The 15,126-nt window shown below is 41.1% G+C and overlaps 1 protein-coding gene across 1 annotated transcript in view; it reads right to left on the bottom strand.

The window, feature by feature from the left end:
- Positions 1-15,126, bottom strand: part of CTNND2 (catenin delta 2) — an 841,098-nt gene that overhangs the window by 348,936 nt on the left and 477,036 nt on the right. The window contains exon 8 of the mRNA XM_053657171.1: positions 8,332-8,526. Within this exon, the coding sequence (XP_053513146.1) occupies positions 8,332-8,526 (195 nt within the window). The remainder of the gene's footprint in view (positions 1-8,331; positions 8,527-15,126) is intronic.

The following is a 15,126-nucleotide window of genomic DNA, read 5'->3' as shown; positions in this document are numbered from 1 at the left end:
TGACTTTAACACACACAGATTACATTCTCCCTCTTGCCCTGCCTGTGCAGATGCTGATGTGGCCTGTGCAAATCATGGCTCCTTGTTATTATGGGTAAATGAATGTTGGTCACGCTATTAGAAGACTTCCTTTAATACACTATTTCCCTTAATTCCTGTTCTGTTACACATTTTTCTGTTAGTTGAGTTTTAGAGCTCAGTTGACCAAATTGCCCGCCTTGTAGGATTATGCTATTCAACTGAAACTTTGTGTGGCAAACATTTGAAGTGGAAGGTGCTTCATGAGCTTTGTAAACACTCCTCATCTGCCCTGCAAAGAGCCCCTTCTCCCTCAATAAGCTCTCAGAACTCAATGAACCACAGTACTGGTCCCTTTGAGTAGATTTTAGAAGCAGCCTCTTCAGCGGGTGACTTGATACTTCACCTTACATCTATGTGGTTCATGAAATTGTCTGTTTTCCATAGAGCTACACAAATAAAGGCCTGGTTTGTAAAGAAAAAGGAGAGAGAGAGAGATATGTGTCATGGGTTACATTAGAAAGGGGGAAGAGGAATCCTTTTTAATAAAATCAAACATTCCCCAGGTACTTTGATGATGATAGATGGTTACATGCATTATTTACTGACAGTGGGAAAAAGAACAGAATAAAATACAAGAATCTTGCACATGAAAAAAATTATGGAGAATATAAAGTAGGGCTCAACAAAAGGAAGAAAAACATTTCTGTTTTTGTATTATTTATCTTTTTTGTATATTTGTATATACAGAAATATGAAAACATAAACAAACATTTACACATTACATAAATACAAATTGAGCATGCACTAAGCTAATTAAATAATATGCATTCCCTCATCAAGCTCAGAAAATAAAGATGGTGTAGGTGGATCCAAGAGCATGGCCTGCACACTCTTCAAGAGAGGTCAATTCTATTGTTTTAGGAATGAGGGACCCTTAGCACCCAATCCACTGTATTTCCGACTGTATTATCATTTTGACTCAAAATGCAAAGGTCTACCAATTTTATGCACTCTGCACAGGTTGACCCACACTAAACTCAATGGAAAAATATTCAAGGGTAAATTTAAGATAATTTTTTAACATTAGATATTATTATGTGTGGGGGGAGTGACATTTATTGCATACTTTTTAGTACTGATGGCATCATTATTATTGGAATTGATGTTGATGTTCTGGATTTTACCATGAACTGTTCTACTAGCAAACACTTTTGCTTTCCTTCCATTGTAATTAGATTTTAATTTACAGCATATTAGGTAAATTGACAGAGGTAAGCATCTGGAAGTTCTTCCTGGCTTTAAAATATACGTATCACTTTATCTGCCCTTCTACTCTAAATGATAGTTTTGCTGGATAGAGTAATCTTGGATGGAGGTTCTTGCCTTCCCAGATAAGGTCAAGTTAAAGAAGTTCATCATCACTAAGCCCTTATCATATGAAATGTTAAAGAGACTTATCTAAGAAACTGAAGAAGATAAAAAACTATGAACAGTAAAATTACAACAAACTCACAACCATCAACAACTGAACCTAAAGCAACAACAACAATGAAAACAAATACTAAGCAAACAACTAGAACAGGAACAGAATCAGAGAAATGGACATCACATGGAAGGTTTTCAGTGGGGAAGAGGAGGGGAAGAATACGGGGGAAAGGTACAGGGAACAAGAAGCGTAGTTGGTAGACATAAAATAGATGGGGAGAGGTTAAGAATGGTCTAGGAAACAGAGAAGTCAAAGAACTTGTATGGACAGCCCATGCACATGAACTAAGGAGGAGATGCTGGAGGGCTGGGGAGAGGGGAGACATACGGTGGGAAAAGGTAATAACATAATCAATAAAATGTATTTAAAAAGATCTATTTATCATTGGGCTTATTAAACATCTCCAATTAGGTAATCATGTCACTGTCTTTTTAGATAAAAAAGGTAAAAATGTTAACTACAAAGTTATGAAGGAACTAATTTGACTTGCTGTAACAGGAAGCAATAGTTTTTACATTTTGAAGTAACAGCACTGCCTATGTAATAAATTGCTAATCATCCACATTCTTGTGGACTTGAGTGATGATTTTAATTGAAAATGTTATTTATGTTATTGAAGAACAGTAATAGAATGTTATGAATATAAAGGCTCTATGTCACCCTCCTATAACTTTATTAAGCATCAGCTAGTACTGCAGAAGATTAAGACTTAATAAAAAAATACTTTGCCCACATGTGCAAATATTTTCCCCACATCCTTCTTTCTTTTTATGTTTGCAATACTTGTCAACCTCAGAGAGATATTCAGCATGCTTTCTCCTTGCAGTGTGTCTATGATAATTCATTCTTTATTACCAGCTGACACTTCCATCACAGAAAGCTTGTTTTCTCCACTCACTTAGAATCACATTGATCTAAAAGGAAATCCACGTGTCTATCACCGCAGCAGACGTTGGCCATTTTCCCTAGTTTAGAAAGATGTGTGTGTGTGTGGGGGGGCGTTGTCAGAGTCAAGTGTTTGTGTTAATCAAATGACTCCTAAGTTGGCAGCCGTAGATGTGCTTGAGTTTGAAATACAAATTTGTGTTATTCAGTTTTTGCTTAATGGACTTCCCAATAAGCAAATCCACGAGGCTCGCATACTCCTTGTCTGGCTGTGCTCATTGTATAAACTCTGGTTTTGAAAAGTCTTTTCCCAGATGAAAGGTATGTTTTATTTAAACAGACACCCTAGTTAAAAGGATGCCTGTTCAAATTTTCATCGTGCAACATGTTAGGCTGGTTGTCCCATATAAGCAGGTGGGTGTATTCACACCACAGTCCTACTCACTGGCCTGCTTTTCCTGCTGCCGTCTGCGTCTGCACAATTCTGCCTCCCTGCCCAGGGAGAGAGTGCAAACGGCAGCTGGGCAGCTGCTCTGTCTCTCTCTTTCTCTCTCTCTCCCTTCATATACTGGCCTCACAGGAGAGGAGTGGCTGTCACATTTGGGAAGCTCTGTTGACCACAGGCCACTGCTGGTCCAGTGCTTTTGGTTGCAGATCTCTGGGGCTGTGATGCTTACTTCTGCCCTGGGGCATGTGGGCAGCTGCTTAACATTCTCTCTGCCTCCCCAGTAAGAGCACATCGGGGCCCAGGGAGGTGGGCCACCCTGAGAACCCACTCCCTTCAGCTAGGCCTGGGTAGGGTAGATGGCTGTGGTTCTTCTTTTGCTGTGGTTGTGGTGCCTGAGCCTGCAGGGTCAGAGTTAGGTCTGGGGTGGTGGTGCCCACTCAGCTGAATAAAATCTTAGTTGATTTCTCAGCTGCTTGTATACAACTATGATTTCTTTTTATGCTTACTCTTTATTTAATAAAGGTTATATCCTACATCTAAAGGGCTGCACCCTTTTAGATTATTATTTAAGCTCATGATTAAATTGAGAATGTTTTAGGTAGGTTTAAATTGGAATGGAGATTCTTTTCTGGATTGCCAGCTGTCAACGGGCTTGGTAGGCTCACCAGCTCTACCCATAAATCTTCTCACTATTTTGCCATGTAGATGAGTTTGCTCTGTAAAGCTGTTCATGAATAGCTCGTCTGGTTTTGGGGGGATTAACTTAAGTTCTCTTTGCTAAATTATTCCAGTTAAATCATTATGCAAAAGGTAGAAGAGGTACGCTTTGCTATTTATTGCTTTAGTCTGTTCTTTCATTATTCCCTTATGGTACTTACTCTATAGCACCAATTAAAATTTCTATCTGGAATACTTTTGCCTGTATGATGAACGTTTTATTTTACTTAAGATTGATAGTTGTATTTAATTTGGTTCGGGCTAAGTATGACCCAAAGCGGTCATTTTGCATGAACTCTCCAAGGTGTGAGCTAGATGCTTTAGGTTTAAGCTATGCTTTGAATCATCCAAGTGCACTTTCTGGTATGCCTACCTTGTGCGTGAATCCTGAATTTCTTTGTATGTTTCACCATCTACAAGCCTGGAGTGAAAGAGGTGGGAAGTAGGATTTGCACATCTGATCTTTTAACATGTAATATTCAGATGTATATAAACACATGTGTAAGGTCTCTGTCATGATGGTTGGGGAGATTTCATTTAGGAGAGCCTACGGAACCGTTTCTGAATACCCAAAGGTAGACTGTGCTCCTTGTCTGAGCTGGTACCTGAGATTTGCATTAGCCTTTGTAATAAAGGCATGGGATGAGTGGCTTACCATGGCAGCCAAAAGGAGAGATGGAGAAGGATGACAGAGAATGGTTGGAAAGAGATTCTGGGAGGTTGAGCCTGAGGGGCAATGCTTAGAAATCCCTTTTGGTAGAAGTTTCAGGAGTCTTAACATTTCTTCAGTATCTACAGTTGTTTCCTGGTATTCTCTGTGCAGCCATGTCCCTGTGTATATCTCAGCTCTAGAATACTCTATTACTCAGGAAAGCATTTGTGGTCTTTGGGGCAAAGGAGGCAGAGAGATGGGGTCAGCCCAGGACTGAGTGGGGCAGGGAGAGGACAGTGGCCACGGGGCCATGAATAAAATGCCTGGAACCCAAGCTGGTTTGTCTGGGGGAGGGCACTGCTGGCCCAGAAGATAGAGGAAGGCAGCCTTGGGATACGTGAGGGAGGGGGATTGTGTCTTGCACCATCTGGAGTTGCATGTTACCTAGGAAAGAAAGACACTACATGCTGTCTAGTGTTTCTATTAATACTTTCTCTTCAATTTTGTCTGGAATATTTATTTGGTTCTTAAGATACTATCTTCCATCACTAGTTAATTTTTCCTACTTTTATGATTTTCTATGATATAAAAGTGAACATGCTAAAGGACAAGGAATAGATTTAAGCTTCTTTGGATCAGCCAGAGCATCTAGTATATGACATGTCTTTCACAGATATCTGAGTCACAGGATATAGAAAATCCCAAAGCCCTAGATGAAAATGAATCTATATATATTTTGTTTTGAAATGACGATTTTTGCAAATGCAGGGTCAGCCAACCGAGATAACTATTAAGAGCCAGGTTCTAAGGCAGGACTGCCTGGGTGTGGAGGTTTAAAAAGTGGCTCTCTACAACCTGCACGACCTTGGGCAGGTAACTCAGTATCTCTGGGCCTCAGTATTCTGATCTGTAAAGATCCGGGGATTCCTAAATATATTCCAAGTGCTTAGAACAGTACCTGGAAGTGGTGACGTCCTATATACTTGTGTCAGCCTGTCTCACCTGCCTGATACTATGGTACCATCTAACAATTCCCTGATGTTTAGTGAAGCATGCTTGTCTTCAATCCCAAGTGTTGACTCCTTGAGGAGGGGCAACTGGCCTTTAATTCCCCTACCCTGCTCTCTGAAGTATCTTATGGAAATGTGCTAGGAATTAAACTGGAGGAACTCCAGCCAATGGACTGATACTTAAGGGCAGAGAGATAAGACTGGTTGTTCAAGTCGCTAGGCCACCCAGTGGAGCCACAAACCAGTGGTGCCTAAACACTTCAAGTCTGACAGGCTCCACAGAACATGTCCTCTTCTCCAAAAGACTTAGAACAAGCATGTTAAACTCTTTTCACTGGGGCCACATCAGCCTCTCAAGGTTGGCTTCGAAGGGCCGAATTCAATTTTAGGACTGTGTAAATGTAACTACTCCTTCACAAGGGGAAAGGAGCTCCATGCTGCCACTGGGTAGAAATAAGGTGCCAGGTCAGATAAAACAAGGTGGAGGCTGGATTTGGCCTGTGGGCCTTGTGTTTGCCGCCTGTGACTCAGAGTATTTGCTCTGGCCATCTTAAAGGTCTGTAGCAGCATCTCTAGTGTGGGGTGTGTACCACACGGGGACGTGAAAGGTATCCTCCTGGACATGGAAAAGCAATCCTAAAAAATTTCTCTATTAATCTTGACTTTTACTAGCTATAATTTAATAATATTGCATTGCATGTACACAGTTTGTGTAAAAGATATACGTCCATATTACAGGCGTTTTCTCAGATGTGTGGGGTCTGATGGTTAATGGAGTTGCAGGCGGGGTTAACTGAGGAAGTGTAAGGGGAGGCTGAGAGCTTGTAGCGTTTTGGTTTTTTTATTTGTTTGTTTTTTGTTTTTTGAGAGTTTATGGCTTCATGCTTAGGAGCTGGAGTGGAGTGGTCCTCCCCAACTGTCATCCCAAGACGCTACCCGTCCAATTCTGGAAACTTCCCTAGTGTTGCATTAAGTCAGCATATTTCCTCAACAGTGTCTCAAGTTCCAAGGTGAGGCTGAAATAGGATCTTAAACATCTGGATGGTAGCACCTCAGCAGATCTCTGTCCTGGTAGAGATAACCATTCTAGGAAAAGCCCAGGCAAACAGGTTGTCCCCTTGAGAACACGCAGAAGACACTGCTGCCTTGTCTTATGGGAGGGACCAAAGAAGAACCCTTGCTCACTCATTCCACACAGTTCTCCATTGACGGCTGAGAGCAGGGGTCGGTAACCTTTTCTATAAAGGGCCAGGAAGTAAAGAATCTCGGCTTTACTGTCTGGTCTCTGTTAAGTACTCAGTCTGGCCACTGCAGCGGGAAGGCAGCTAAAGCTGATAATGAATGGGCCCAGCCATACTGCAGTAACTTTATGTAGGAACACTCAAATTTGGATTTCATATAAATGCTCACATCACAAAATAGATTCCATCTTCTGATTGTAAGCCACTTAAAAATGTAACAATCACACTTAGCTCACAAGTGCTACTGAGACAGGCGGCCAGCTGGAAGGGGCCCTGGAGCCAGGCTGCCGACCCTGCCTTCAAAAAGACTGTACAGTTTTGTTTATTTTTTAAAGTGTGAGGGTCTTCCCCTGTGTTTAATCTGACATATATGACTGAAGTATTTATTTCTTATTGTAGCTGCCTTTTCATTCACTTTCCTTGAGAAGTATATTAATGAGATAATTCTAAGAGCATATGAATATGGTAACAGAGAATGAACATAATTTCTTTTGTTGTCAGTTTTATTCAGATTAGACGCTTAATATAACTGTTTGCTGTCTTCATCTTTTATAAGAGATGCATCAGAATAAAAATTACCTAAGTTAATAATGTGCAACCAAGTTGATATTGAAATAGCCCAACCTGAGACAGGTATAGATTGAGCAAGTGGAAGGTGAGACACGTTCTGACAGAGGAATAAATGGGTATTCTTTTCGCCTAAACCAAGATGTGTGTTATTAACACTGGATGGCATTTATGATGTCAAACATAAAATGAAGAGTATGTTGCGCCTTTTTCCTATGATGCAGTGAAACACTGAAATGTAAATATCAATAATCAACTATAAAAGCAACTTAGCTCAACTGGATTTCGAAACATGTAATTTAGCATCATAATGCAGTCTAACAAAATTGCTATGCTCTACTTCATGGTAACTAGAAGGTACCATAGTCTGAAGATGCAGAAGCCTGTGTGCCAAGTTCCCGACCAGAGCTTCCGCTTTCCCACGCCTCGGCCAGCCCCTGACCAGGGTAATGTGTATCATTAGGGAGGACGGAGAGAGTGCTTCTCTCCGCAAATCAGCCACAGAATATTCCCTAAGACTACTTAGCAATGTGAGGCTTTATAATAAAAGTCTCAACATCTTAATTATATCTATTTTATAGTTAAGATAAGTGTTCTCTGGTACATTTAATCATGACATTTGACCAGCTGTTTTGCAAATAGTTGCCTGTTCTGGGAAAACACATGCCTTTCTCCTGCAGCCTCTGCTGGTGTTCAATTCAAAATATGTGTTTAATCCAGTAGAGTTATACCGTTGATTGAACCATATGTATGGCCAATAGTCAACCTTTAAATAATAATTTAATATGATTCAACCTAATACTGTGTATGATGAACGCTCAGTTTGCCTTACAGGGTATGCTACTTTTTAGTAATATATTTTTTCCCAATCTTGCCAAATAGATAGACTGCATCATTAGGAAAATGCTTACGAGCATTAGACAGATGCCTCTTACATCCCATAAAGTAACTGTGCTTTCTCAGGGTACTTATGTTCATTAACTATGTTAATAATGATGAATAAAAAGTCAGTCCTGCTTTCTTCAATTTGCCTGTCTGACAAAGGAAGCTCACCACCCCCCCCCATGGTCCTTTCACTTTTTTCCTTCATAGTACACTCAGGGTGGTGAACTGGACTCAGGTTTGGTTTCCACCATCATCGTCACCAAGACTGATGGCAGCAGCAGTTCATAATGCTTATAAGGGAAGAGGACACACGGACACATGGACATGCATACACCCCTCTCACGAGGGAGCGTTATGTAAGCCCCCCAAGCAGGCCTACCCACTTGAGCAGGGCACTGACCGGGGCCCTGAGTACACACCTGTGCTCGTGCGGTAGGTGCCAGTGTGTGCTGGCGGCAGAGGGTCCCCCTGGCTCTGGCTGAGACTCCTCATAGGGGGCTTCTGGTAGACGCGGTCCTCATAGATGGGGTCTATGTGGTGCTCTGGGGACTGGAGGGCCCGCAGCTCTGGGCCCAGGTGGCCGTGCTGGCTGCTGTACGAGGCCCGGGACCCAGCTGAAACAGAAGAACAGGAGACATGAAGACCCGACCAACATGCAGAGAGAACTCGTTTCATCAAAGATGTATTTTGTTTTTTGACAAAAAAACATTGAAATTTGCAGAAAGTCAAATGAATAACATGAAATGGTAGAAATATGTCAAGCTAATTAGCTTACCGGTATCACCCAGCTGCTTTGCTTTGCTCCCAAACCTGATCACCCTGTGAGGATGACAATGATGCTGAGAGACATCCACACTGAATGGGGGCACTGAAACACCTTTTTTCTCAGTCTAACGGATGTCACTTGACTTCTTCACTAATGGGATCAGGTAGACAGTCAAACCTAAAAACCTCTTATCACCCCATAGTCCTTGCATCTTAAATTTTACAACAGAAATTATTAAAGTCATGAGTCAATGAATAGGCCACAATGGCAAGCCATCTGTATGCTGTTTCTGAAAAGTGAATCGGAATTTGTTCTCATCAGCAGTTTTTCCCTGGACAATGAATGAACCCAAATGTTCAGACTTACAACAGCCTAAGTCCCTGAGAGAAGCAGATATTTTCAAAATGATTTTTAAGTTATATCTTGCTTTACTCATACCCTTCAAATCGAAGCATTTGCAGTTGGTATACCTTCTCTGAAGAAGACATGAATGGTTGTCAATAACTGGTTTAATTTACAAACTAAGACTACACAGCACTTGACTTGTAGTAGTTGTAAATCATTATATGTTTCATTTTGTTGCATTGCTTGGGAAGAGGCTTTGAAGCAAACCAGAGAACCTCCTCATGTAAGGAAATAAAGTTTTATGGGGACTAAGAGGTTGAGTTGGCACAAGGAAAAGACACATGTTAACTGAGAGCCAGTATTTCATTGGAGGTAGAATCAGAACCACATGAACAGAAGTGCCAGGAAAACCATCCCCATTGTGGCAGACGGTGTACAGGACACCAGGGGCAACGAAGAACATAGGGCATCAAGGAGAAATGGTTATCTCATTATGGTGAGTAGAGAACATGCAAGAACCAAATCTGGCTGTAGCTGGTTCTAGGAAAGACCCTTTGGCTGAATCTCCAAAGCTAATACTGACATGGCATGCTAGGACTCAACTGTCAACTGCCTTTGAACAGCCTCAAATCTGAGCTCACCACTCCAGCCTAGAGAACTGGGTGTTGGAATTCCTTGATTTTGGTGGTCTTTGTGGAAAGCTTATCCTCTGTCCTGTTGGCTCAAATCCTTACTGGGGGGCACTTTACAGTCAATAGCTTCAATGCTCAATAATTATGGTGTTTCTTCAGGATCACGTAACCACAAGGATTTTAATATTCTTGTCTAGTATATTTGAGAAAAAAGCTATTCAAAAGCTTTGAAATTGCCAATAATGTTTTACAGATATATTTTACTCAGGCTGCTTAAAATTGAAATAAGCAAAAAAAACCAGAGGATTTCTGAGTGATTTGGAGCAGTGCCAAGCATTCTATGAATTCAATGTTAATAAAAATCACTGACTGTTTTCAGGAAAGGGAATGAATAGGGCAGGAACATTCCTTACCCTTTCCCTTTGCTAGTAATTAATTCAATCCTGATTTAGGTGGCGTTCAGATGAATGATAGGTCCAAAATAACTGCTTTGCATAATTAGGATCATTGCATCCAATTGATCACATGCCAATATCACACTGAATATTATCTCATATTCATATTTTCCAAGAATATATTTTAAGTATGATATTCCTTGAGTTCCTGCTGTCAATTCTTCCTACTCTGGAGGTTTTAATAATATTGCCAAAAACTTAGAAATTCAAAAGCAGAAAAACAGTCATTACAATTGACCCATTGAATGCATGGGTTAGGGGCATTAACTCCCCACACGATTAAAAAGCCCTGAGTAACTTCTGACTTCCCAGAACTTGACTACTGACAGCCTATTGTTGACTAGAAGCCTTACTGATAACATAAATAGTCAATTGGCACATATTTTATATGTTTCACGTATAATATAGTGTCTGTCCGGAAAAATCCCAGCCATTGTTAATATAATGAGAATGGTTTGCATGACATTGATGTAACCCAGCAGCCAAGGAGAGTGGACTGGAGTGCACATGTGTTCCATGTGGCCATTGCATTGAAAATGCCTGAGCAAGTAGAGCAATGAATCTGCATTGAATTTTGAATTAACCTTGAACATTCCTCCATGTTAACTATTCAGATGATATAGAAGGCGGCAGCTATGGGCAACTGGTGATGGACAACTTCATCTCAACAATGTGCCTGCTCATGTATCATGTCTCGTGCAGAGATTTTTGGTGAAATGTCAAATCACCCAGGTGACTCAGTCCCCTACAGCCCAGATTTGGCAGCCTGTGACTTCTGGCTTTCCTAAAACTAAAATCGCTTTTGCTTAAGCAATTCTTTTTTTTTTAAGATGTTTTATTTTTATGTATGTATCTATATATTTTTATAGAGAAAAGGGAAGGGAGGGAGAAAGAGAAGGAGAGAAACATCAATGTGTGGCTGCTTCTTGCTCACCCCCTACTTGGGACCTGGCCCACAACCCAGGCTGGGACTCAAACCCTGGCCCGCAACTCTGACTGGGAATCAAACCAGTGACGTTTTGGTTCTCAGGCCGTCACTCAATCCACTGAGTCACACCAGCCAGGGCTAAAATCACCCTTGAAAGGGAAGAGATTTCAGACAGTCTATAAGATTCAGGAATATATGAAGGGGCAGCTGATGATGATTGGAACTGTGTGAGGTTCCAAGGTGCCTACTCTGAAAGGGACTGAGGCGTCATTGTCCTATGTACAGTGTTTCTCGTATCTCATATCGTCTTTATTAAATGTCTTTATTTTTCATATTACATGGCTGGAGACTTTCTAGACCAACCTTGTATACTGTAGTCTTACAATGCAATAAAAGTAAGCTAGAGAAAAAAATGTCATTACGAAAATCATAAAATACATTCATAGCACTATATTTATCAACATCATAACTTTACATTGACTGTTTAAAGGATGCAAAGTCTGCATATTAGTGGACCTGCACACTTAAAACCTGTGTTGTGCAAGGGCTAATTGTGTATATCCCAATGTTTTATAGTTAAACACATGTTATCCATCACTGGAAGAGTTAGAGGTGTTATTTTATCACCATCTCTTGATTGTAAGCCTCTAAGAACATCTAACAATGAAGGATGAAAGGACCTATTGACCTTTCCTTACAAATTACATTTTCTTGTTTATGCTATTACAGTTGTCCCAATTTCCTCCTTTGCCTCCCCCACCCAGCACTCCCCGCTCCCTCAGGCCATCCTCACACCACTGTCCATGTCCACGGGTCATGCATGTATGTTATTTGGCTACTCTATTCCCTATGCTGTGCTTTACATCCCCATGACTATCCTGTAACTATTGACATGTACTTCTTATTCCACTCACCTTTTTCACCGATCTGACCCCCAGGCTGCCCTCCCATCTGGCCACCATCAAAATGTTTTCTGTTATCTGTGACCTGCTGACCTTTTAGGTGGTGATGTAACCTGAGGGTGTGTGTAAAACTCCTCTTATTATTAGCATTTACTGGGCATTAGAAAATTTTTATTACTATACCATAATAACCAATGGTCCTAGGCAGAGGACAGGAACCTAAAGATAAGGTCTACCTCTGTGGATGTCACACTTAGTATGTGCTGATATTAAGAAAAATATAATAGTATAATTATTAAATACTTGAATAGTACACCATACTTTGTAATTAGCATGTTCTTCATAAAATTATAAGCTCATAGTGTTTCCCTGTGGAAACATTTGTGCAAAATACATTTGCATATTTTAGTATTATGCATAGAACTGAATGAGATAAGGCTTTCTAAAAGGAGTCTTGTTTACACTCTTTTTAATGCATTGTTATCAGGTTTCAATTGCTCATGGGTGGGCAGAGTTATTGGCAAGAAATACAGAGAATGAAGAGAAAGAAGAAAGACTAGGAGTTAAAGGGGAAAGTTCTGGAATTCATGCTTTCTACCACTCAGGCTCAAGAAAGACCCATACTAATAAGATCTATTTTATTTTGGACAATTTCAAGAAAAAACTTCTCATACAACCTCTTCTGGGAATACGTTCCAAAAGTTCATGAGTAGGTGTATGTATTTGCTGATTCAGAGAAACTATACTTTCCTTTGGTAGAATTTTCTTTCACCACTGTGGCCCAGTTGACAATGGGTCCTCAGCATCACACTGGACTCAGAATACCATTAGTAAGCATTTCACAGGAATCAGAATGATGTTATCAATCATAACAAGAAAAAATGCCAGAGAACCTGACTTTGTCCCAAATGTCACAGATGTCCAGGACAAAAAAGTATGAGTGCCTCACCTCGACCATAATGAGGGTTGAGAATGGCAGTGTGATGAAGTGCAATGGAAAGGTGAGAGTGCCGGAGAGGAAAGGGAAAGCAGACCCCACAGACCAGAGCAACTGCAGCTAAGGGTCCCCCGCCATAGCAGGCAGCGTCCAGGCAAGTGCAAGTGCGGCATTGGTATCTACATACCGCTGCATGACCAGTTTCTTAACAACACTTCCACCATCCAGCATCAACCTTTCAATGCCATCTTATCCTTTTACTTTTCCTACTTCTCACAAGACAAAGTTTGGGTTTACAGAGGGCAACCACTGGCAATTTTTATATGTAACTGAAATCAAGGGGTTTGAAGACTCACCTCTAGAACATGAATGGTCAGCTTACAGGCTAAGAGAGGCTGAGACTCAGGAGTGTCAAAGGGTATTGTAATAGCCCATGGGTGCTCTGTATGGGCTATACCTCCAAGAGCCCTGCAAATTGATTCAAGACCAGGCCTGAGGCAGTTGCTGTATAAGAGCTACCATTTGTCCTGAAACGTCAGTCTCCTGCTCACTGCTGCTAAGTCTGACTTGAATGGATGCTCAGACAGCTCAGACCCAACCTGCTGCTGGCCACTGGGCTGTGGCATTGAAGGAGGGGGTCAGGGGAAAGGGTTCAGTCCTCTAGCATTGAGGGGTGGGCAGACTGGACCACTGGAGACAACATTTGACCTCTGGTACCCTCTGCTTCTGTACAGGCGGCTTCCCGCCAGCACCACCATTGATTTACATGAGCCAGTCCTATGTTGAAGCCAGTGATCATGGCTCACCATCAAATTCTGTGCACAAGAGGTGGCTTTATGAGTACCGCTATATGATGTTCAACAGTTTGAAGTCAAAAGTAGTAGCATCTAAAGCAGCAATTCTACTGCTGTTTCTTGAGCCAGTTTTGCTCAAATAACCTAAAATAAAAGGATGCGATTTGGGCCCTAGGTCTGTGTCTAACCAGCTGGGTGAACCAAGGGAAGTCACTGAGTCTCTGCAAACTGTGGCTTCCTTAAGTGTAAAAACACAGATAGCAATACATGCATCTGTGTGGCATGAAATTGTGGGAGGATTGAGATGAGAGTGAACATGTAGGAAAACGGGCGTGACTATGACAGGCATGGTCAGGTCCTTCAGGCTCAGAATCAAACTATGTTAACTCAGGAAACCGTTCTTTTGATTGGGAGAAAAAACAAACAGGTTGTACCATCAAAATAGTTTAAAAATGACACAGATCTAATTTTGAAATATTATAAATAAGTTTTTGATACTCTAGTAAAATACTGTGAAAATGTAAATCTTACAGTTTATTTTTATTTTCTTAAAAAATAGGGTTGCTTTGGAATGGATAATTGCAAGAAATGCAGGAATGAATTAAGTTCAAAAGGGGAAGAAACATTAAAATGACCAAGAAAAGGTAGAATCATTTTTAGAAATAGATATGGCATGACTTAAACCTGCAAATGGGAGATAACAAACATTTGCTAATCTAGCAGGAAGCCAGCAACAGACAAGCAGGGAGTCGTTGACATGGAAAGTAATTATGAAGCTGAAAGGGCTGGAGCATCCCTCGCTGCCTTCCTTGCCTCATCCTCAACCCCAAATTTTTACCGGGTCAGAGGATCCAACAGGCTGTTTCCATCTGACCAGCAATATGCAACATTTATCATTTTTTGATTGATTTGCAAATAAATGTCTACATGCTAGATAGTACGGGTATCATTTTTATGTACCAGTTAATCCATATTGCTCAATATATTCATTCATTCAACACCTATTCATGGAGCTGCTGGGCAACTTCTAGGGGCTGAGGGCACCATGGTGCTTAAGACAGACAGGGCTCTGGTCTTGAAAATAAGTAGGTGATCACATTCAGACAGGTACAGAGAGAGAGAGACAAAGGCTGAAGAAAAATTAAATAGAGTAGGAGAGAGCGGACAAAGTGTTGAGGGTTTATTGTTTGGAGGGGGGAGCGGCACCAAGAGGTTCTTTCTGAGCATCTGACATCTCAGCAGGAAACTTCTGTAAGGCCCAGAAGGTGCCACGGCAGGAAGGCGCCTATTCCCCAGCCCCGGGGGACTAGCAGCCAGAGAAAAGGCCGTCTGTTAGAGGTCCGTGTCCTGGTATTTACAGAAGTGATTCTATTAGTACCTATTTAGTCCACATTGTGTTTTTAACTAAATTTATGGTGATGATATTGGTTAATAGTATAATACAGGTTTCAGGTG

Source organism: Artibeus jamaicensis, unplaced genomic scaffold, assembly GCF_021234435.1.
Source record: "Artibeus jamaicensis isolate MK-2021 breed Jamaican fruit bat unplaced genomic scaffold, CSHL_Jam_final scaffold_369, whole genome shotgun sequence".
NCBI classification, from domain to species: Eukaryota; Metazoa; Chordata; class Mammalia; order Chiroptera; family Phyllostomidae; genus Artibeus; species Artibeus jamaicensis.
This window is presented reverse-complemented; position numbering and strand designations above follow the sequence as displayed.